This window comes from Stenella coeruleoalba (genome assembly GCF_951394435.1).
Source record: "Stenella coeruleoalba genome assembly, chromosome: 2".
Classification (NCBI taxonomy): Eukaryota; Metazoa; Chordata; class Mammalia; order Artiodactyla; family Delphinidae; genus Stenella; species Stenella coeruleoalba.
The window spans coordinates 132996725-133018304 of NC_137147.1; the positions used below are offsets into that span (position 1 = coordinate 132996725).

The 21580-nt window shown below is 38.4% G+C and overlaps 1 protein-coding gene across 1 annotated transcript in view; it reads left to right on the forward strand.

The window, feature by feature from the left end:
• PTPN9 (protein tyrosine phosphatase non-receptor type 9) overlaps positions 1–21580 on the forward strand; it is an 81425-nt gene that overhangs the window by 41989 nt on the left and 17856 nt on the right. The window contains exons 5-7 of the mRNA XM_079910914.1: positions 1378–1483; positions 15725–15835; positions 17655–17983. Of these exons, the coding sequence (XP_079767040.1) occupies positions 1378–1483; positions 15725–15835; positions 17655–17983 (546 nt within the window). The remainder of the gene's footprint in view (positions 1–1377; positions 1484–15724; positions 15836–17654; positions 17984–21580) is intronic.

Sequence of the window (21580 nt, forward strand, 5' to 3'; positions counted from 1 at the left end):
AAAGGCCATTTGTGGGTTTATTCTCTTCCTCCATTAAAGTCATAAGAGACAGATACACCATCATTGAGCTTAGAATTTTGCTTTACAGTTTTCTATGGGCCTAAAGTATTTTTTTAGTGATGGGCTGTAGCCCACTGAATTAAAAATCTGTGACCATTTATTATGTATCTGTTTGCAAGGACTGTGCTGGGGACTGTTGAGGGTTATGAGGTAAACTTTTGTTTGGGCCCTCTAGGAGAGACTCAGATGGCTACACAAGGTGGGAGTACATTAAGAGCCACAAGAAAAATCCACAGAAAGATTTATGGGGCTTCAAGTGGGTGAAGGATGGTAGTACATTTGGTGACAATTATCAGGGGCACCTTCATAGAAGAGGAAGCTTTAGAGTTGAACATAGAATGGTATAGAATTTGGATAGGCAGATTCAGAGATATAGGAGGAAACAGTTCAAACTTTGATAACCTAGATGCTCTGGAACATTCTCAGCCTGTGAGTTTGGTACTTGATGAATCTGGATAAATATGCATCAATAAGTATAATTCCAATTCCAACATGTGGGGTATTCCCTCCATACCACCAAGCAATTCTCCCCCATAAACTGGGTGTTCTGCAGTTCATTTCAACTCTGACACTATGTACCTGGAGATAGCCTCAGATCACACAGGTTAAAGGCTCAGTCCTAAAAGACTGTCCCCTGCCCCCTTCAGACTCCAGTGGCAAGTCCAGGTTGTCACCTCTGCTTCTGACCATAGATCAGAGGTTCCAATGCCCCCTCCTTGGGTTCGATTAATTTGCTAGAACGGTTCACAGACTCAAATGTTATACTTTAATAGGTTACCAATTTCCAAGTTCATCAACGTGGAAATTCTCCAAATCTCATCCTTTTGGTATTTTGTGGAGGCTTCATTCATTACAAGGCATGATTGATTAAATCATTGGCCATTGGTGACTGAGCTCAATCTCCAGCCCCACAACCCTTCCTGAGTGTGTCTGGGGGGAATGGGACTGGAAGTCCCAACTCCCAACCCTTTCTAGTCATGTGGTTGGTTCCTCTGGCAACCAGCCCCCATCCTTAGATGATCTAAGGGCATTCTAAAAGTCACCTCATTAATATAGCAATGGATGCCTTCCTCGCACTCCTGGAAATTCTAAGTTTTAGGAAGTTTGCCAGGAAACAGGGTCAAAGACCAAATATATTTCTTATTATAAATTCTTCTTGTAAGGCCAGTCACAAAAGTTCAGGCCAGTTCAGGAAGGCAATTATTTCAGTCCCAGATGTGTCCCACATTCTCTGTGTCTTTGTTTTGACCCAGGTTTTCAATTTACCTCATCCATCTTATTACTTATAAATGTTTTCATTCAATGGTTGCTTTACAGCTTTGAAACTCAGAGGAATGGACTGGTGTTTATCTATGACATGTGCGGTTCTAATTATGCCAACTTTGAGCTGGATCTTGGCAAGAAAGTCCTAAACTTGCTGAAGGTAAGGCTGTGAAATGGCCCTTTCAACCCCCCTTCAATGGTTAGGGTGACTTTTTTTTATTCTTTATGAGATTTAGGAATGATGTAAACTTCAGACATTGTGTTCAGTTTAAAGGTCACCTGTAAATGATGACCAATATCTGCTTCCTCAGAACAAGAAACAATCTTAAAAGTAAAGTGGGAGGAATTAAAATAAAATACACAGGAACACTGAGTCATAAAGGTGGGATGTCTCTTTCCGGGAGTTTTTTTTTTTTTTGCGGTACGTGGGCCTCTCACTGTTGTGGCCTCTCCCATTGCGGAGCACAGGCTCCGGACGCGCAGGCTCAGCGGCCATGGCTCACGGGCCTAGCCGCTTCGCGGCATGTGGGATCTTCCCGGACCGGGGCACGAACCCGTGTCCCCTGCATCAGCAGGTGGACTCTCAACCACTGTGCCACCAGGGAAGCCCTCTTTCCGGGAGTTTTGTAGAATAAGAATTAATGAAGCCTAGGTACGGCCATTGTCTATGAAAAATGTCACCTAACCAGTAACTTGCAGACTTTTTGTCTCAACCTAGTCAGAAATATGTTTTACATTGCAACTTAGTGTACAATAATATCAATATATGTACACTAACTATACATATACATGTAAAGTTATATACATAGATAGGTTCTTAATCTCTTACCTCAAACTCTTAGGTTCAGAGATATTATTTAATATTTTGAACTTTAAAAGATAATATGGTCTGTATGTCACTTTAATATCAAATATTTCTGCAATGAAATGTATTATTCATATCATAACCTTTGGAGAAGAACAAAGGTTATAAATAGCTTATGGGATTTCAGGTCAGATTTTGCTGTCCCATGAATTTTTGCACCAAACTTACAAAAGAAACTAGTGGCTTTCAGAGCTGTTTAGATTTCAGAATTTGAGCATACAGGTGTATGTATGTGTGTGTACATATTTATAAAACAAAAAGTTTCACAAAACAAGCTTTACTTTTACTCTGTACAATCATTTTGATTATTCTGTTCTATAACATTTTAAAAATGTTAGTCATAACCTACTAAATTGATTTCAGGACCCACTGAGTGACAACCTGCAGTTGGAAAAACATTGATCGAGGAGTCTGTGTAGTCTTTTTTTTTTTTTTTTTTTGGCCAAACTGTGTGGCATGTGGGATCTTAGTTCCCCCACCACGTATTGAACCCATGCCCCCTGCATTGGCAGCGCAGAGTCTTAACCACTGGACCACCAGGGAAGTCCTGTAGGAGTCTGTGCAGTCTTTGTTCCAGGACCTCACTTGGGAGTACTGTGGAACTAGATGTTTAGAAGTGTTTATTTACTATTACAGCTTTACAACAGAAATTATATAAAGAGAGTACTATACTGCATGTTGTTTTCTGGGACTTCACTTGTGATTGTATTACTAAAATTCCTATTGTGGCATTTAGCTTTGATTCATTCCTTTTTATTGATGGGTGAAGGATTTATACCTTTTAATTCCTCATCCATTGATGAATACACCAGTTTATTTATCTACTTCTTTTGATGGCTCTTTGGGTCATTTTCTGATTTTTGCTATTGTGAACAATGCTGCTATGAACATTTTTATACATGTCTTCTGGTGCATATGTGCAAGAATATCTCTAGGGCAGTGTTTCTCAACCATTTTTTCATTATTGCCTCACTAAGGAGTCTTTTTTAGACTCCCCCCACCCCCAGTTGTTGTTCTTCTAATGAAATTTTAATACCACAGATATAATGTATATATCTTGATGTACTGAATGTGTTAATATATATATCTTGATGTACTGAACATATATCTATGCTTTATGCACAAAAAGAGTGTGTATGTTTGGGTTGTTTTTCCATTCCCCACTCTCCTCAGAATAATTTCACCCCCTTGGGTGTGATATCACCTCTATTGAAAATGCATGCTCTAGGGGAATTCCCTGGTGGTCCAGTGATTAGGACTCCGCACTTCCACTGCTGGGGGCCCGAGTTTGATCCCTGGTTGGGGAACTAGATCCCGCATGCATACCACAACTAAGAGTGCACATGCTGCAACTAAGAAGCCCGCATGCCACAACTATGAACCCACATGCCACAACAAAGGATCCTGCATGCCAAAACTAAGACCTGGTGCAGCCAAAATAAATAAATAAATATTAAAAAAAGAAAAGAAAAGAAAAGAAAATGCATGCTCTAGAGCATACATCTAGGAGTAGAATTACTGGGTCGTAAGGTCTGGGAAGATTCAGTTTTATAAGATAGTGTTTAATTATTTTCCTAAGTGGTTGTACCCACCTGCCATGTGTAAAATTTCCACATCCTCTCCAATACATGATAATGTCACACTTCTTAATTTTTCCCAATCGAGTGGGTATAAAATGGTATCTTGTGGTATAACTTACCTCTCTCTTATTAGTGAGGTTAAGTATCCCTTCATATATTTATTGGCCATATATGTTTTCTTCTGCTGCAAAGTGCCTGTTTATGGCTTTTACCTATTTTCCTATCATCCATTTATGTAGTTTTGTACTAATCTATTTCTCTGTGTGTGTGTATATGTATATACATACACTGTCTCAGTTTATAGCTTGTTTTTTCACTTTTTATACAGTCCTTTTGACTAACATAAGTTCTTAGTTTTAGTATGATTAAATGAGTCTGTATTTTATTTTCTGCTTAATATGTTTTGCATTGTAAATCCTTCCCTATTCCAAAGTCAGAAAAAATTAATTAGCTATTTTATTTTATTTTACTGCTGTACCACTGATTCCACCATGTGTATTAATGTTTTTAGTGATTTTTTTTTATTGTGGTAAAATATACATAACAAAATTTACCATTTTAACCATTTTAAGTGTACAATTCAGTAGCATTAAGTACATTCACAATGCAACCCATCACCACTGTCCATTTTCAAAACTATTCATCATCCCAAACAGAAACTCTGTGCCCGTTAATCAATATATCCCCACCCTGCCCCCCAGCCCCTGGTAACCTTTATTCTACTTTCTGTCGCTATGAATTTGCCTATTCTAGGTCCTCATGTAAGTGGAATCATGCAGCATTTGTCCTTTGTGTCTGATCACTTAGCATAATATTTTTAAGATTCATCCATATTGTAACATGTATCAGAATTTCATTCCTTTTTAAGGCTGAATAATATTTTATTGTATGTATATACCACGTGTTGTTAATCCATTCATCTGTCAAACAGTTGGGTTCTTTCCACTTTTTGGCTATTGTGAATAATGGTGCTATGAACATTGGTGTTACAGCATCTGTTTCAGTCCTTGCTTTAAGTTCTTTTGTGTATATGCCTAAAAGTGGAATTGTTGGATCATGTGGTAGTTCTATGTTTAACTTTTTGAGAAGCTATTTTCTTTTAAAAATTTAAAATTTTGTTTTTGTCATTTAAGACCTTAATCCATCTGGAGTTGATTTTTGAGTATGGTATGAGATGTAGGAATCTGACTTTTTTTTCCATATGGATAGCTAATTTTTTTCTAGTTTTGCATACTAAATAGTCCCTCCTTTCCACAAAATAGGCTTTCTGTTTCTGTTTTAACAGAGTCACAATAACCTGGTAAGTTAATATATCACAGACAGTTTAATCATCTAACCATCTTTCTGTATTATTCATATTGTTTTCAGGTTTAAATAATACTATTATGATCATTTAAGCTTTTTCTTTTAAATTATTTTAAGAAGGTATTTCTAAGACATGGATTATTTGGCTAAAGATTATGAATATTCTTAATCTCTCTTATACATTACTAGGTTACCCTCCATAAAAGTGGAAAAAAAATTTACACTGTCACCAAGAAATACGGGTATCTATTTCCTTCAGCCATCCCAGTACAGCATTCCATAAATTTTCTCTTTTTTTCTTTTTTTTAACATCTTTATTGGAGTATAATTGCTTTACAATGGTGTGTTAGTTTCTGCTTTATAGCAAAGTGAATCAGCTGTACATATACATATATCCCCATATCTCCTCCCTCTTGCGTCTCCCTCCCACCCTCACTATCCCACCCCTCTAGGTGGTCACAGGGCACCGAGCTGATCTCGCTGAGCTATGTGGCTGCTTCCCACTAGCTATCTGTTTTACATTTGTTAGTGTATATACGTCCATGCCACTCTCTCACTTTGTCCCAGCTTACCCTTCCCCCTCCCCATGTCCTCAAGCCCATTCTCTATGTCTGCATCTTTTTTTTTTCATGTCAGACGGGTAATGTGCCACAAGGTTGGAAGGAGGCACATGTCACACAAGCGCGTGAACACCCAGTCATCACACTTATGAACTACAAAAGGATCGATGTCTGCATCTTTATTCCTATCCTGCCCCTAGGTTTTTCAGAACCTTTTTTTTTTTTTTTTGGATTCCATATATATGTGTTAGCATACAGTATTTGTTTTTCTTTTTCTGACTTACTTCATTCTGTGTGACAGACTCTAGGTCCATCCACCTCACTACAAATAACTCAATTTCATTTCTTTGTATGGCTGAGTAATATTCCATTGTATATATGTGCCACATCTTCTTTATCCATTCATCTGTCGATAGACACTTAAGTTGCTTCCATGTCCTGGCTATTGTAACTAGAGCTGCAATGAACATTGTGGTATGTGACTCTTTTTGAATTATGGTTTTCTCAGGATATATGCCCAGTAATGGGATGGCTGGGTCGTATGGTAGTTCTATTTTTAGTTTCTTAAGGAACCTCCATACTGCTCTCCATAGTGGCTGTACCAATTTACATTCCCACCAACAGTGCAAGAGGGTTCCCTTTTCTCCGTACCCTCTCCAGCATTTATTGTTTGTAGATTTTTTGATGGCCATTCTGACTGGTGTGAGGTGTTACCTCATTGTTGTTTTGATTTGCATTTCTCTAAAGATAAATGATGTTGAACATCCTTTCATGTGTTTGTTGGCAGTCTGTATATCTTCTTTGTTGGCAGTCTGTATATCTTGGAGGAATGCCTGTTTAGGTCTTCTGCCCATTTTTGGATTGGATTGTTTGTTTTTTTGATACTGAGCTACATGAGCTGCTTATAAATTTTAGAGATTAATCCTTTGTCAGTTACTTCATTTGCAAATATTTTCTCCCACTCTGAGGGTTGTCTTTTCGTCTTGTTTATGTTTTCCTTTGCTGTGCAAAAGCTTTTAAGTTTCATAAGGTCCCATTTGTTTATTGTTGTTTTTATTTCCATTATCTAGGAGGTGGGTCAAAAAGGATCTTGCTGTGATTTATGTCATAGAGTGTTCTGCTTATGTTTTCCTCTTAGAGTTTTATAGTGTCTGGTCTTACATTTAGGTCTCTAATCCATTTTGAGTTTATTTTTGTGTATGGTGTTAGGGAGTGTTCTAATTTCACTCTTTTACATGCAGCTGTCCAGTTTTCCCAGCACCACTTATGGAAGAGGCTGGCTTTTCTCCATTGTATATTCTTGCCTCCTTTATCAAAAATAAGGTGACCATATGTGCATGGGTTTATCTCTGGGCTTTCTATCCTGTTCCATTGATCTAAATTTCTTGTTTTTGTGCCAGTACCATATTGTCTTGATTTACTGTAACTTTGTAGTATAGTCTGAAGTCAGGGAACCTGATTCCTCCAGCTCCGTTTTTCTTTCTCAAGATTGCATTGGCTATTCGGCATCTTTTGTGTTTCCATACAAATTGTGAAATCTTTTGTTCTAGTTCTATGAAAAATGCCATTGGTAGTTTGATAAGGATTGCATTGAATCTGTAGCTTGCTTTGGGTAGTATAGTTATTTTCACAATGTTGAGTCTTCCAATCCAATAACATGGTACATCTCTCCATCTGTTTGTATAATTTTTAATTTCTTTCATCAGTGTCTTATAGTTTTCTGCATACAGGTCTTTTGTCTCCTTAGGTAGGTTTATTCCTAGGCATTTTATTCTTTTTGTTGCAATGGTAAATGGGAGTGTTTCCTTAATTTCTGTTTCTGATCTTTCGTTCTTAGTGTATAGGAATGCAAGAGATTTCTGTGCATTAATTTTGTATCCTGCTACTTTACCAAATTCATTGATTAGCTCTAGTAGTTTTCTGGTAGCATGTTTAGCATTCTCTACGTACAGTATCATGTCATCTGCAAACAGTGACAGCTTTACTTCTTCTTTTCCGATTTGGATTCCTTTTATTTCTTTTTCTTCTCTGATTGCTGTGACTAAAACTTCCAAAACTATGTTGAATAATAGTGGTGAGAGTGGACAACCTTGTCTTCTTCCTGATCTTAGAGGAAATGGTTTCAGTTTTTCACCATAGAGAACAATGTTGGCTGTGGGTTTGTCATATATAGCCTTTATTATGTTGAGGTAAGTTCCCTCTATGCCTGCTTACTGGAGGGTTTTTATCATAAATGGGTGTTGAATTTTGTCAAAAGCTTTTTCTGCATCTATTGAGTTGATCATATGGTTTTTCTCCTTCAATTTGTTGATATGGTTTATCACACTGATTGATTTGCGTATATTGAAGAATCCTTGCATTCCTGAGGTAAACCCCACTTGATCATGGTGTATGATCCTTTTAATGTGCTGTTGGATTCTGTTTTCTACTGTTTTGTTGAGGATTTTTGCCTCTATGTTCATCAGTGATATTGGCCTGTAGTTTTCTTTCTTTGTGACATCTTTGTCTGGTTTTGGTATCAGGGTGATGGTGGCCTCGTAGAATGAGTTTGGGAGTGTTCCTCCCTCTGCTATATTTTGGAAGAGTTTGAGAAGGATAGGTGTTAGCTCTTCTCTAAATGTTTGATAGAATTCGCCTGTGAAGCCACCTGGTCCTAGGCTTTTGTTTGTTGGAAGATTTTTAATCACAGTCTCAATTTCAGTGCTTGTGATTGGTCTGTTTATATTTTCTATTTCTTTCTGGTTCAGTCTCGGAAGGTTGTGCTTTTCTAAGAATTTGTCCATTTCTTCCAGGTTGTTCATTTTACTGGCATATAGTTGCTTGTAGTAATCTCTCATGATCCTTTGTATTTCTGCAGTGTCAATGGTTACTTCTCCTTTTTCATTTCTAATTCTATTGATTTGAGTCCTCTCCCTTTTTTCTTGATGAGTCTGGCTAATGGTTTATCAATTTTGTTTATCTTCTCAAAGAACCAGCTTTTAGTTGTTTTGATCTTTGCTATTGTTTCCTTCATGTCTTTTTCATTTATTTCTGCTCTGATCTTTATGATTTCTTTCCTTCTGCTAACTGTGGGATTTGTTTTGTTCTTCTTTCTCTAATTGCTTTAGGTGTAAGGTTAGTTTGTTTATTTGAGATATTTCTTGTTTCTTGTATTGCTATAAACTTCCCTCTTAGATCTGCTTTTTCTGCATCCCATAGGTTTTGGGTTGTTGTGTTTTCATTGTCATTTGTTTCTAGGTATTTTTAAATTTCTTCTTTGATTTCTTCAGTTATCTCTTGGTTATTTAGTAGTGTACTGTGTAGCCTCCATGTGTTTGTATTTTTTACAGATTTTTTTTCCTGTAATTGATATCCAGTCTCATAGAGTTGTGGTCGGAAAAGATACTTGATGCGATTTCAGTTTTCTTAAATTTACCAAGACTTGATTTGTGACCCAAGATACGATCTATCCTGGAGAATGTTCCATGAGCACTTGAGAAGAAAGTGTATTGTGTTGTTTTTGGATGGAATGTCCTATAAATGTCAATTAAGTCCATCTTGTTTAATGTATCATTTAAAGCTTGTGTTTCCTTATTTATTTTCATTTTGGATTATCTGTCCATTGGTGAAAGTGGAGTGTTAACGTCCCCTACTGTGATTGTGTTACTGTTGATTTCCCCTTTTATGACTGTTAGCATTTGCCTTATGTATTTAGGTGCTCCTATGTTGGGTGCATAAATATTTACAATTGTTATATCTTCTTCTTGGATTGATCCCTTGATCATTATGTACTGTCCTTCTTTGTCTCTTGTAATAGTCTTTATTTTAAAGTCTCTTTTGTCTGATATGAGAATTGCTACTCCAGCTTTCTTTTGATTTTCCATTTGCATGGAATATCTTTTTCCATCCCCTCACTTTCAGTCTGTATGTGTCCCTAGGTCTGAAGTGGGTCTCTTGTAGACAGCATATTTATCGGTCTTGTTTCTGTATCTATTCAGCCAGTCTGTGTCTTTTTGGTTGGAGCATTTAATCCATTTACATTTAAGGTAGTTAATCAATATGTATGTTCCTGTTACCATTTTCTTAATTGTTTTGGGTTTGTTATTGTAGGTCTTTACCTTCTCTTGTGTTTCTTGCCTAGAGAAGTTCCTTTAGCTTTTTTTGTAAAGCTGGTTTGGCGGTGCTGAATTCTCTTAGCTTTTGCTTGTCTGTAAAGGTTTTAATTTCTCTGTCGAATCTGAATGAGATCCTTGCTGCCTAGAGTAATCTTGGTTGTAGGTTTTTCTCTTTCATCACTTTAAATATGTCCTGCCACTCCCTTCTGGCTTGCAGAGTTCCTGTTGAAAGATCAGCTGTTACCTAATGGGGATTCCCTTGTGTGTTATTTGTTTTTTTTCCCTTGCTGCTTTTAATATTCTTTCTTTGTATTTAATTTTTGATAGTTTGATTAATATGTGTCTTGGCGTGTTTCTCCTTGGATTTATCCTGTATGGGACTCTCTGTGCTTCCTGGGCTTGATTGAATATTTCCTTTCCTATATTAGGGAAATTTTCAACTATAATCTGTTCAAATATTTTCTCAGTCCCTTTCTTTTTCTCCTCTTCTTCCGGGATCCCTATAATTCGAATGTTGGTGTGTTTAATGTTGTCCCAGAGGTCTCTGAGACTGTCCTCAATTCTTTTCATTCTTTTTTCTTCATTCTGCTCTGTGGTAGTTATTTCCACTATTTTATCTTCCAGGTCACTTATCCGTTCTTCTGCCTCTGTTATTCTGCTATTGATTCCTTCTAGAGAATTTTAAATTTCATTTATTGTGTTGTTCATCATTGTTTGTTTGCTCTTTAGTTCTTTTAGGTCCTTGTTAAACATTTCTTGTATTTTCTCCATTCTATTTCCAGGATTTTTGATCATCTTTACTGTCATTATTGTGAAGTCTTTTTCAGGTAGACTGCCTGTTTCCTCTTCATTTGTTTGGTCTGTAGGGTTTTTACCTTGCTCCTTCATCTGCTGTGTGTTTCTCTGTCTTCTCATTTTGCTTAACTTACTGTGTTTGGTATCTCCTTTTCACAGGCTGCAGGTTCGTAGTTCCCGTTGTTTTTGGTGTGTGCCCCCAGTGGCTAAGGTTGTTTTGGTGGGTTGTGTAGGCTTCCTGGTGGAGGGGACTGGTGCCTGTGTTCTGGTGGGTGAGGCTGGATCTTGTCTTTCTGGTTGGCGGGACTGCGTCCGGTACTGTGTTTTGGGGTGTCTATGACCTTATTATGATTTTAGGCAGCCTCTCTGCTAATGGGTGGGATTGTGTTCCTGTCTTGTTAGTTGTTTGGCATAGGGTGTCCAGCACTGTAGCTTGCTGGTCGTTGAGTGGAGCTGGGTCTTAGCATTTAGATGGAGATCTCTGGGAGAGCTTTCGCCTCCTGGGAGCCAGGAGGTCTCTGGTGGACCAGTGTCCTGAACTCGGCTCTCCTACCTCAGAGGCACAGGCCTGACACCCGGCCGGAGCACCAAGACCTGGTCAGGACACACGGTACGGCTTCATCCAGGGGCACTTGCAGGCAGGTAGGGCACACCCGATTGGTGCAGTCACCGAGAGGGCGAGTCCGCCTGCCCGCCCGCTGGTCCCGTCCCCTTCCCTCTGACTGCCTGAGCGGGTGCAGTCTCGCTTCCTCCAGACAGAGTCTGGGAACCCCACCTCCCTTTGCTCTTTTTTTGAATTTAGAAGTTCTAAAATAATAACATCCTTTTTTTTGTTGTTTGAACTCCTTTAAATAATAACATTGTAGTATCTTTTTTTTTTTTCAAATGTTCTTTTGCTGTTAATGTGTCCTCCTTTATCTGGTTCAAAATAATGAAACTACTATGGATGTTTTGTTGTTGTTTTGCTATATAAATTCAAAGAGAATGAAATAAAAGTTTAGTTGCCTTAAAATCCATATCATGTTTTTCTTAGTGACTTACTGCTCTGTCATTGGGAGCAGGTAAAATTTTAGATATAGTCCCCTAACATCCTCATTCTCATGAAAGTTGTAAGTAGAAGTTTAATGCACAGTCTCATACTTCAGATTTTTTAAAATTAATTAATTAATTAATTAAATTTTGGCTGCGTTGGGTCTTTGTTGCTGTGCGTGGGCTTTCTCTAGTTGCGGCGAGTGGGGGCTACTCTTTGTTGTGGTATGCGGGCTGCTCATAGCGGTGGCTTCTCTTGTTGCGGAACATGGGCTGTAGGCACGCGGGCTTCAGTAGTTCTGGCACACGGGCTCTAAAGTGCAGGCTCAGTAGTTGTGGCGCACAGGCTTAGCTGCTCCGCAGCATGTGGGATCTTCCCAGAGCAGGGCTTGAGCCCATGTCCCCTGCATTGGCAGGTGGATTGTTAACCACTGTGCCACCAGGGAAGTCCTTACCGATTTTTCTATTGAAGTGTTTGTCTCATTGATTTACAAGACTTGTTATTAAGAATATTAAGAGTATTGTTAAGTATGTGTTACCAGCATTTTTGCAGTTTATAATTTGTTCAACTTTATGGTGTCTTTTGTCATACTACTATGTTTTCTTAATTTTTCATTATCGTTTTAATATACTATATTACATGTAGTATATTTAATAATATATCATATTATATATGGTACAATATATTATGGACAAAATAATTTGTTTTCAAATAGCTGTCCTGGCAACATTTGTTAACTAATACATTTATTTTCCTACTCATTTGGGATAACACCTTTATCTTATACTTAATTTCCATATGGTAAGTATGTCTATTTCTGGACTCCCTGTTCTGTTGATCTAGGCATCAAGACCAACATATTCACTTTTTAATTTATTGTAGCCTTATAATAAAGTTTAATATCTTATACAACAAGCTTCCCTGTATTCTTTTATTTCTAAAAGTTGTTTTGACCTTTTTGCACTTTTATTCTTTTACATGCGCTTTCATGTGTTTTTATTTAAATATTTACTGATATATAACATGCATGCTAAAAACAAACTTTATAACTAGTTTTTATAAATTATAAAAGCAATTAAAAAGTAATTCAAGGAAAAGTCTCTGACCACTCCCTCACACACCCCAGTGCCATTCCCCGGAGATAACCACTTATTCAAAATTATAAATCTGATGAGAAAATATTTTAAAAAATCATCATCTTTTGATTAGATGAATGTTAGAGTCATTCAGTCAAGTTCTGGAAGATAAAACACTTTGGGATTTAATTTGGATATAATGAATTAATTGGAGAATTGACATCTTTACAGCATCATCTTCTCCTGTCCAGGAATGCTATGTTTTGTTTTATGGATTTTTTTAAAGTCTTTTGTTATGTCTTTCAATAAGATTTTAAAATTATGTGTCTTACATGTTTCTTATGACATATATTCCTAGGCTAAAAAAATGTATACCTATATATGTATGTATAAACGTAGCAGACACCAAGGATAAATCATCTTTTTTGTATGACCAGTGACTTACAGGGGGAGAGAGACAGGGAAGGAGATGGTGCTTGTGTGCACAAGTGCTATTATAAACCAGAGGCTTTTTACCATTATACTTTTATGCTGATTATTATTTATAGGGTGGCTAATTTTTTCATATTTATATTTTATACTTTAAAATACTATTATAATTTATATTTATCTTTTGTACTTTAAAATGCTATTATAATACTTTAAAATACTATTATAGGGACTTCCCTGGTGGCGCAGTGGTTAAGAATCCGCCTGCCAGTGCAGGGGACACGGGTTTGAGCCCTGGTCCGGGAAGATCCCACATGCCGCAGAGCAACTGGGCCTGTGCGCCGTGGCGGCTGGGCCTGCGCTCTGGAGCCCGCGAGCCACAACTACTGAGCCCGTGTGCCACAACTACTGAAGCCTGTGCGCCTAGAGCCTGTGCTCCACAACAAGAGAAGCCACTGCAATGATAAGCCTGTGCACCACAACGAAGAGTTGCCCCCGCTCACTGCAACTAGAGAAAGCCTCCACGCAGCAACAAAGACCTAACACAGCCAAAAAAAAAAAAATACTATTATAGTGGCGACTGCCCTGGTGGTCCAGTGGTTAAGGATCTGACTTCCGCTGCAGGGGACGTGGGTTCAATCCCTGGTGGAAGAGCTAAGATCCCATGTGCCGCAGGGCAACTAAGCCTGCATGCCACTAGAGAGCCCACATGCCATAACTAGAGAGCCTATGTGCCACAACTACTGAGCCTGTGCACTCTGGAGCCCGCACAGCACAACTAGAGAAGGCTGCGTGCCACAATGAAGAAACAGAGCAGCCAAAAATAAATAAATAATTTTTTTTTTTTTTTTTTTTTTTTTTTTTGCGGTACACGGGCCTCTCACTGTTGCGGCCTCTCCCGTTGCGGAGCACAGGCTCCGGACGCGCAGGCTCAGCGGCCATGGCTCACGGGCCCAGCCGCTCTGCGGCATGTGGGATCTTCCCAGACCGGGGCACGAACCCATGTCCCCTGCATTGGCAGGCAGACTCTCAACCACTGCGCCACCAGGGAAGCCCAGTAAAAATATTTTTTAAAACTACTATTATAATCTAACTGGGAATAATTTCTTTCCAGTTAGAATACCAGTATTATTCAGTGTCCCTGCCTATGAGAAGTGCTGAAATATTGAGAAACTAAATGAAACTAAGAGCTATGGATTAAGAAGGAATAATTTTTCATTCTTATGCCTTGTGCAGATCAGGGTGTCTCTTTTCTTTTAGACCTCATTTACCCTTGTGCCCGCTAGATCATATTGATTGATTGAATGAATGAATACGTAAATAGATGAAGAGATGAGTGGAAAATCAATGATTATAAACACACAGATATCAGAATAAAGGAAAGATTATGAGAAATGTTTCATGTTCATTTTATTCGTGATCTAGTTGTTCCTTAAAGTTTTAATAATCAGAACTTAAGGATGCACACATGTATGCTGACAAGAAAAATCAGAGTAGTTCTGATCCATAAAGCTTATATTGACAACATAACATTGTTACTTTTATTTTTTATTTTATTTATTTGCTTCACAAATAAGATTTTCTCTGAAAATGCAGCATTGTGCTGACAATAAAAATCATAGAGAACTCATGTGATCAGGGAACTATAATCACGGGAAAAAATGGTAAGGAGATATCCATCTGTTATCAAAGTTTCCTTTGAGATTCCTCTTTCAGATCTGCCGGAAGACTTGAGAATCTTAGGGTATCTCTTACTAATGTAACTACAAGTCCTGAAGTCTTTCTCTGTCATTAAATGGGTCCAGATCAAATAACTCAAAGCCCATGCATTTAAATGTGCAGATTCCAGCACACTCACCTATAATTCTGAGGTGTCCCAGGCCAAACTTTTGTTCTTCTCTGTTTCTCCATAACATGATTACAATTAAAGGTAAATCAATTTAAAAAATTTTTATTGGAGTTTAGTTGATTTACAATGTTGTGTTAGTTTCAGGTGTACAAATCAGTTATATTGATATATCTACGTATGTACACTCTTTTTTTTTTTTTGTATTCATTTCCCATATAGGCCATTACAGAGTATAGAGTTCCCTGTGCTATACAGCAGGTTCTTATTATCTATTTTCTATATAGTAATGTGTATATATCAATACCAATCTCCCAATTTATCCCTCTCCCCGCTTCATCCCCTGGTAACCATAAGTTTGTTTTCTACATCCGTGACTCTACTTCTGTTTTGTAAATAAGTTCATTTGTACACTTTTTGTAGATTCCACATATAAGCGATATATGATATTTGTATTTTTGTGTCTGACTTACTTCACTCAGTATGACAATCTCTAGGTTCATCCATGTTGCTGCAAATGGCATTATTTTGTTTTTTTTATGGCTGAGTAATATTCCATTATATATATATATACGTACCACATCTTCTTTATCCATTCCTCTGTTGATGGGCATTTAGGTTGCTTCCATTTCTTTCTTTTTAACCACTTTTTCTCTAGCTACTAAGTGAAACCTGAATTAAGCTATAGACTCCCCCTGCTAGGTAAGAATGGTGAGAAGAGCAAAAAACCTAAACTTTGTACTTGAACAGTCAAAGGTCCCATTAGGCACTGTTGCAGTGCCCTAACTGGTATTTTTAAATTCTTGTATTGTTCTCCGCAGGGAGCTTTTCCAGCTCGTTTGAAGAAAGTGCTGATTGTGGGAGCACCCATATGGTTCCGAGTGCCCTATTCCATCATCAGCCTCCTTCTGAAGGACAAAGTCCGGGAGAGGGTAAAGGAAGCTAACTTAATTTTATTTGGGGGTGGGATAGATACATTTCCATCTCTACTGCTGAAACCTGCCAATTAATTTTCTACCTTCAAAAAACCTTCCTGGCTTGTTTCTCTTTCTGCTTCTGTTAGTGTGTTCACTTATATTCTCTGCTTTATTCTTTACTCAGCCCAGTATAGGCTGCCTTTCTTACTGTACAAGTTCCTTGGAGTTAGGACCTGGACATAGTTTGGGCACTTCCCCTGTATGTAGCACCTTGCATGCAGATAGTATCGAAGGAATGTGTCCCATGAGTGACTCAGAGATAGCTGCTACTTCCAAAATTTAGTCCTGTGGCTCTACAGGCTTTTAATATTTAACAACTTCTAATATAATTACATCAGTTGAACTGGTGTTTGAATTTGTTCAACTGGAAATATTCAGTCCCCTTGACCACCACGGTGGTGGAGGAGACTCTCAATCTCTCTTTTACTTTATTCCTGGCATTTTCTCTTAAAACAGCTTGTTGCTTCCCAACTTCAAAAGCATTGTCTAAAATTATCTTGATTCTATTATCATCCACTGAGTATTCCAGGATGGAAAGATTATGGTTTCAGTCATTTACTCATTCATTTCTCACCCTTGAAAGAAAGGGTATATGAAACATTGGTATAATAGAATAAGATAATAATGTTGTAAAATATTATCAGAGGGTTTTTTTTTTTAGTATGAGATTATATGAATAATAACAATACAGATCTTTGTAGCTGAGGCGACTTGGGTTGGAGAGGGGAAACTAAAGGTGTTTGATTCTGCGGAAGCTACTTAGTGACCTAGTGACCCCAGAGTAGGAGATTTCTTTCCTAAGATAACTCTTTGAGAGGACTCCTTAGGCAAGTTCTTAACACTTGAATTATATACAAGTATATACATGCATGTATGAACTCAGAATATATTGAGCACCTTTACAGTCCAGGCTCTGGGCCCTGGGAATTAAAAGTTGAGTAAGATAGCGCTTATTCCTGAGGAACTTATGGTCCTGAAAGGGGACACAGACATGTTCAGAGAACTGTGGCTCTGAGAAACATAGAGGAGAATGTTATCTCAGACTGTCAGGGAGGGCTTCACAGAAGAGGTTGAGCTATAAGCTCGTCCTTGAAGAGGCCAAAGAGGAAAAGAGGGCATTCCAGGAAGCAGCATTCCAGGAAGAGTCAACAGCAAGCAAGGCAAACATTCCCATTCCACACAGATTCCAAAAAGAACCAACTAGGCTAATTTGGTCCAGTATGGCTGTGTCCAAGCAGAGAGAGGAATTAAGTATTACAATTACTTCTCTAGCATTTTTCCTGGGCTACCCAGCCTCTGGGAGGCTGGCCTTGTCTTGCTTTCACGGAAACCTATCTTTGAGAATGTCCGTACCAAGCTGTGAGTAAAACACAAGCCAACAGGCTTAGAATTGATTGCCTTAGTATGGGGTTGACAAAAATAACCACTTCCCATGCATTCTTAGTAGTCAAAAAGGCGAATACCCACATGAGATGGTACTGGAAAGCCTTGTAAATAGTATAAAGCCTTGGTTCACTATACCTACGTTTATATAAGGTTTATAACAGGGCCCCTAATTCCAGGAATGAATTTGCTATACATTGTGGGAAGTCAAACCTTTTCTGGGAAATTCGTAGGACTTCATTCCCAAGCAGATGAAATTCAGTCTACTCCTTTTCTAAGCTTACCAGGTATTTCAAGCAAATCTCATATCATTCTCCAAAGCACTTTTGTTCTTTATCTTTTTGTTCCCCTCCCTCCCCACATACTCACGTGGTTCTTTCTGGCTTTCCAGATTCAGATATTAAAGACATCTGAAGTCACCCAGCACCTGCCCAGGGAGTGCCTTCCAGAAAACCTGGGTGGGTACGTCAAAATTGACCTCGCCACTTGGAATTTCCAGTTTCTATCCCAGATGAACGGCCACCCAGATCCCTTCGATGAGATCATCCTGTTCTCCCTCCCTCCGACCTTAGACTGGGACTCAGTGCATGTCCCAGGTCCCCATGCCATGACCATCCAAGAGTTGATGGACTATGTTAGCACCAGGCAAAAGCGGGGGATATATGAGGAGTATGAAGACATCCGTCGTGAGAACCCTGTTGGCACTTTCCACTGTTCCATGTAAGTAGGAAAAGTTTGGGCCAGCGATCACTTTCCAGGATGCTGTGGCATGCATTGGTACCCCTCCTTCCACACCTCACTTCCTTAACAGAGGCTTTTCCTTGTGTTAGGAGCCTCACTCTCACTTAGATGATAGTTTCTCTCATCCAGAAAGAGGCAACTCTTGGTGCTTGTTTCCAACAGTGTATACTGTGAAATTTCTGAAGGTCTTTGGTCCCAGTGGAGGAACTGTGTACTAATGGATACATTTTTTGATATTTCCCTGATATGCAAGTGTTTTTAGGAAAAAAACAAAAATGTAGGCTCAAAATGTAGGCTGTCGATTTGATCTCTGGTCCTTTCATTTGGGCAGTTTCTCCCTACAGCGTTTATAGTATTACATTACTTTCTGGGGAGGGGTACTGGTCCATTTAAGATAATCCACAGTCAGTAAGAGAAAGGAGTTGCCTCTTAGGAATTCAGCCTTGTGGGATTTTCCTTCTACCTGAATTCTGTAACTGGTTTATAACCACTTGATAACTATTGTTGGCAATAGAGCATGGATCATTTCCCTTACTGCTGCTGTCATTTATCTTACCATGTTTTCATTGGCTGTTGCAAAAGCTTCTTTTTCTCCAAGTTTTGAGACTGTTTGTTGAAAATTAAGGAAGCTCAGGGACTTCCCTGGCGGTCCAGTGGTTAGGACTTTGCCTTCCAATGCAGGGGGTTGCAGGTTCGTTCCCTGGTCAGGGAGCTAAGATCCCATATGCCTCGCAGCCAAAAATCCAAACGTAAAACAGAAGCAATATTGTACCAAATTCAATAAAGACTTTAAAAATGGTCCACATCAAAAAAAAAAAATCTTAAAAAAAAAAAAAAGAAAATTAAGGAAGCTCTCCCCAGTGGGTCCCAGGCTCAAGTTCCAGCTTAGCCAGAAATACCCTCTGTAACTTACCCAAGTTATTTCTCTTCTGTGCACCTCAGTTTTCCTGTGTGTAGTATTTGATATTAGACTCACTGATATCTACTTACTCTTTTGTAGCTTAAATGTTTTAGGAATCCGTGATTCTGTGAGTACCTCTTTCCCCTTGTAATTCCTGTCCAGCTTAGTCAGTGTGCTGTAAAGAAGGTATGCAGGGAGTGAGGAAAGAGGGAAAAGGAAAAGAAAAAGAGGGAAAATAATGAGTTAGGAAACAAATAAGGGAAGTAAGAGGGAAGAAGCAATTGAGAAAAAAAAATCAATAAGCAGAACAAGAATGCAAAGGAAAATAAGAAATAAAAAAGAGAGAGAGAAAGCAGAGTATATATCATGTGGGGAGAGTATTCTTCTCTCCCACACAGCTCTGTTTCACCCCTGCCAGCTCAAGACCCTTGTATGTATCCAGTCTTTTTCCCAGCCAGTGCAGAGGATGCACACTTGTCCTGGGTATTTCTGACCCTGCTCTGGGTGCTTCTACTGAGGGGTCCTTGAGGTGTCATTTCTACAATGGTTCCCCTTCCCTACATTAAAAAAGTGGGTTTGGATTGTGCTCCTTGCACCACCCAAGCCAGCTGTCGGGTTATAATCAGAGAATATGTCCTAGTCCTATGGAAGGACTTCCCAATCTTGCCTCTTTATTTATTGAATCAATGAAAACGTCCCACTTCAGGAACTAGAAACCAGAATCCTCAACATCTTCAGGCCCCTGTCTTACACCAAGTTCCAGTAGAACTACTTACACAGAACAAACTGTTTCCCATGGAATTCTAGATTAAGAAGTAGATAGAGTATTCACTGCTGTCCAGGATGCCCGTGGACCAAGAGACTTTCTTTCCCTTTTTTTTCTCCCCTATACCATCCTTTCAAAGGATTTTTAAAAATTCAACTTTAAATTTTAACTTTATTATGAGATGATTGTAGATTCACATGCATTTGTAAGAAATAATAGAGATCATGTGTACCCTTTCCACAGCTATCCCACGGTAACATCTCCCAGAAGTTTAATATAGTATCACAACCAGGATCTTGATACAATCCACCAATCTTATTCAGATTTCCCCAGTTTCAGTGTGTGTGTATGTATTTAGTTCTTTACAATTTTTATCACACAGGTAAGTTTGTGTATACATAACTGCAGTCAAGATACAGAATTCCATAACCACATACCTCCATTCCACCCCTCCCCATCCCTAGCCCCTGCAACCACTAATCAATTCTCCATTACTATAATTTTATCATTTTAAGAATGTTATTATATAAATGGAATCATGCTATGTGTAAACTTTTGGGATTGCCTTTTTTCACTCAGTAGAATTCTCGGGAGATTCACCCAAGTTGTTATTTGTATCAAGTTTGTTCCTTTTTATTGCTGAGTAATATTCCATGGTATGGATGAACCACAGTACAAACTGTTAACCAATTAACCATTTACCTGTTGAAGGACATCTGGGTTGTTTCCAGTTTCTATTATAATTAAAGCTGCTCTGAACATTTGTGTCGAGGTTTTGTGTGAAAATAGTTTCTATTTTTCTGGGATAAATGTCCAAGAGTGGGATTGATAGGTCATATGGTAACTATGTGTTTAGCTTTATGAAAAACTGCCCAGCTCTTTTCCAGAGTGGCTGTACCCTTCTGCATTCCTCCCAGCAATATATGAATGATGCATTTTCTTTGCATCCTCACCATTGTTCAGTGTTGTCACTAGTTTTTATTTTAGCTGTTCTGATAGGTGTGTGATGAGATCCCTAAATTAAAATTAGAATTGTGGTTTTAATGTACATTTTCCTACTATCTAATGATATTGAGCATCTTTTCATGTGCTTCTTTGCCATCTGTATATTCTCTTTGTAAAATGTCTTTTGCCCATTTTCTGTTTGGACTTTTTTTTAAACTGTTGGGATTTGAGAGTTCTTTATATTCTAGGTACTGGTTCTTTGTTGGATACATGGTTTGCGAATATTTTCTTCCAGTCTGTAGCTTTTTTTTTCATCCTTTTCTGGGTCTCTTGTGAAGCAGAAGTTTATTTTGATGAAGTTCCTTTAACAGTTATTCCTTGTACGGATCATGCTCTTGGTGTCAAGTCTAAGAACACATTGCCTAGCCCTAGAATCCAAAGATTTTTCTACGTTTTTTTTCCTAAAATTTTTATAAGTTTATGTTTTACATTTAATTTAAGTCTGTGATCCATTTTGAATGAACTTTTGTGTAAGGTGTAAGGTTTAGGTTGATGTTCAAATTTTTTTCCCTATAGGTATCTAATTACTCCAGCACTGTTGGTCGAAGAGTATTCCTTTTATTGAATTGTTCTTGGAACTTTGTAAAATATCAGCTGGGCTTATTTGTGTGGGAAGAAGGATTTTTTTTTTTAAATCCACAGAGTACTCAAACTGTGTTTAATAAATTTATTTATTTATTTTTGGCTGCGTTGGGTCTTCATTGCGGCATGCAGGCTTTCTCTAGTTGCAGCAAGCGGGGACTGTTCTTCGTTGTGGAGCGCAGGCTTCTCATTGTGGTGGCTTCTCTTGTTGTAGAGCATGGGCTCTGGGTGTGTGGGCTTCAGTAGTTGTGGCATGCGGGCTCAGTAGTTGTGGCTTGCGGGCTCTAGAGTGCAGGCTCAGTAGTTGCGGTGCACAGGCTTA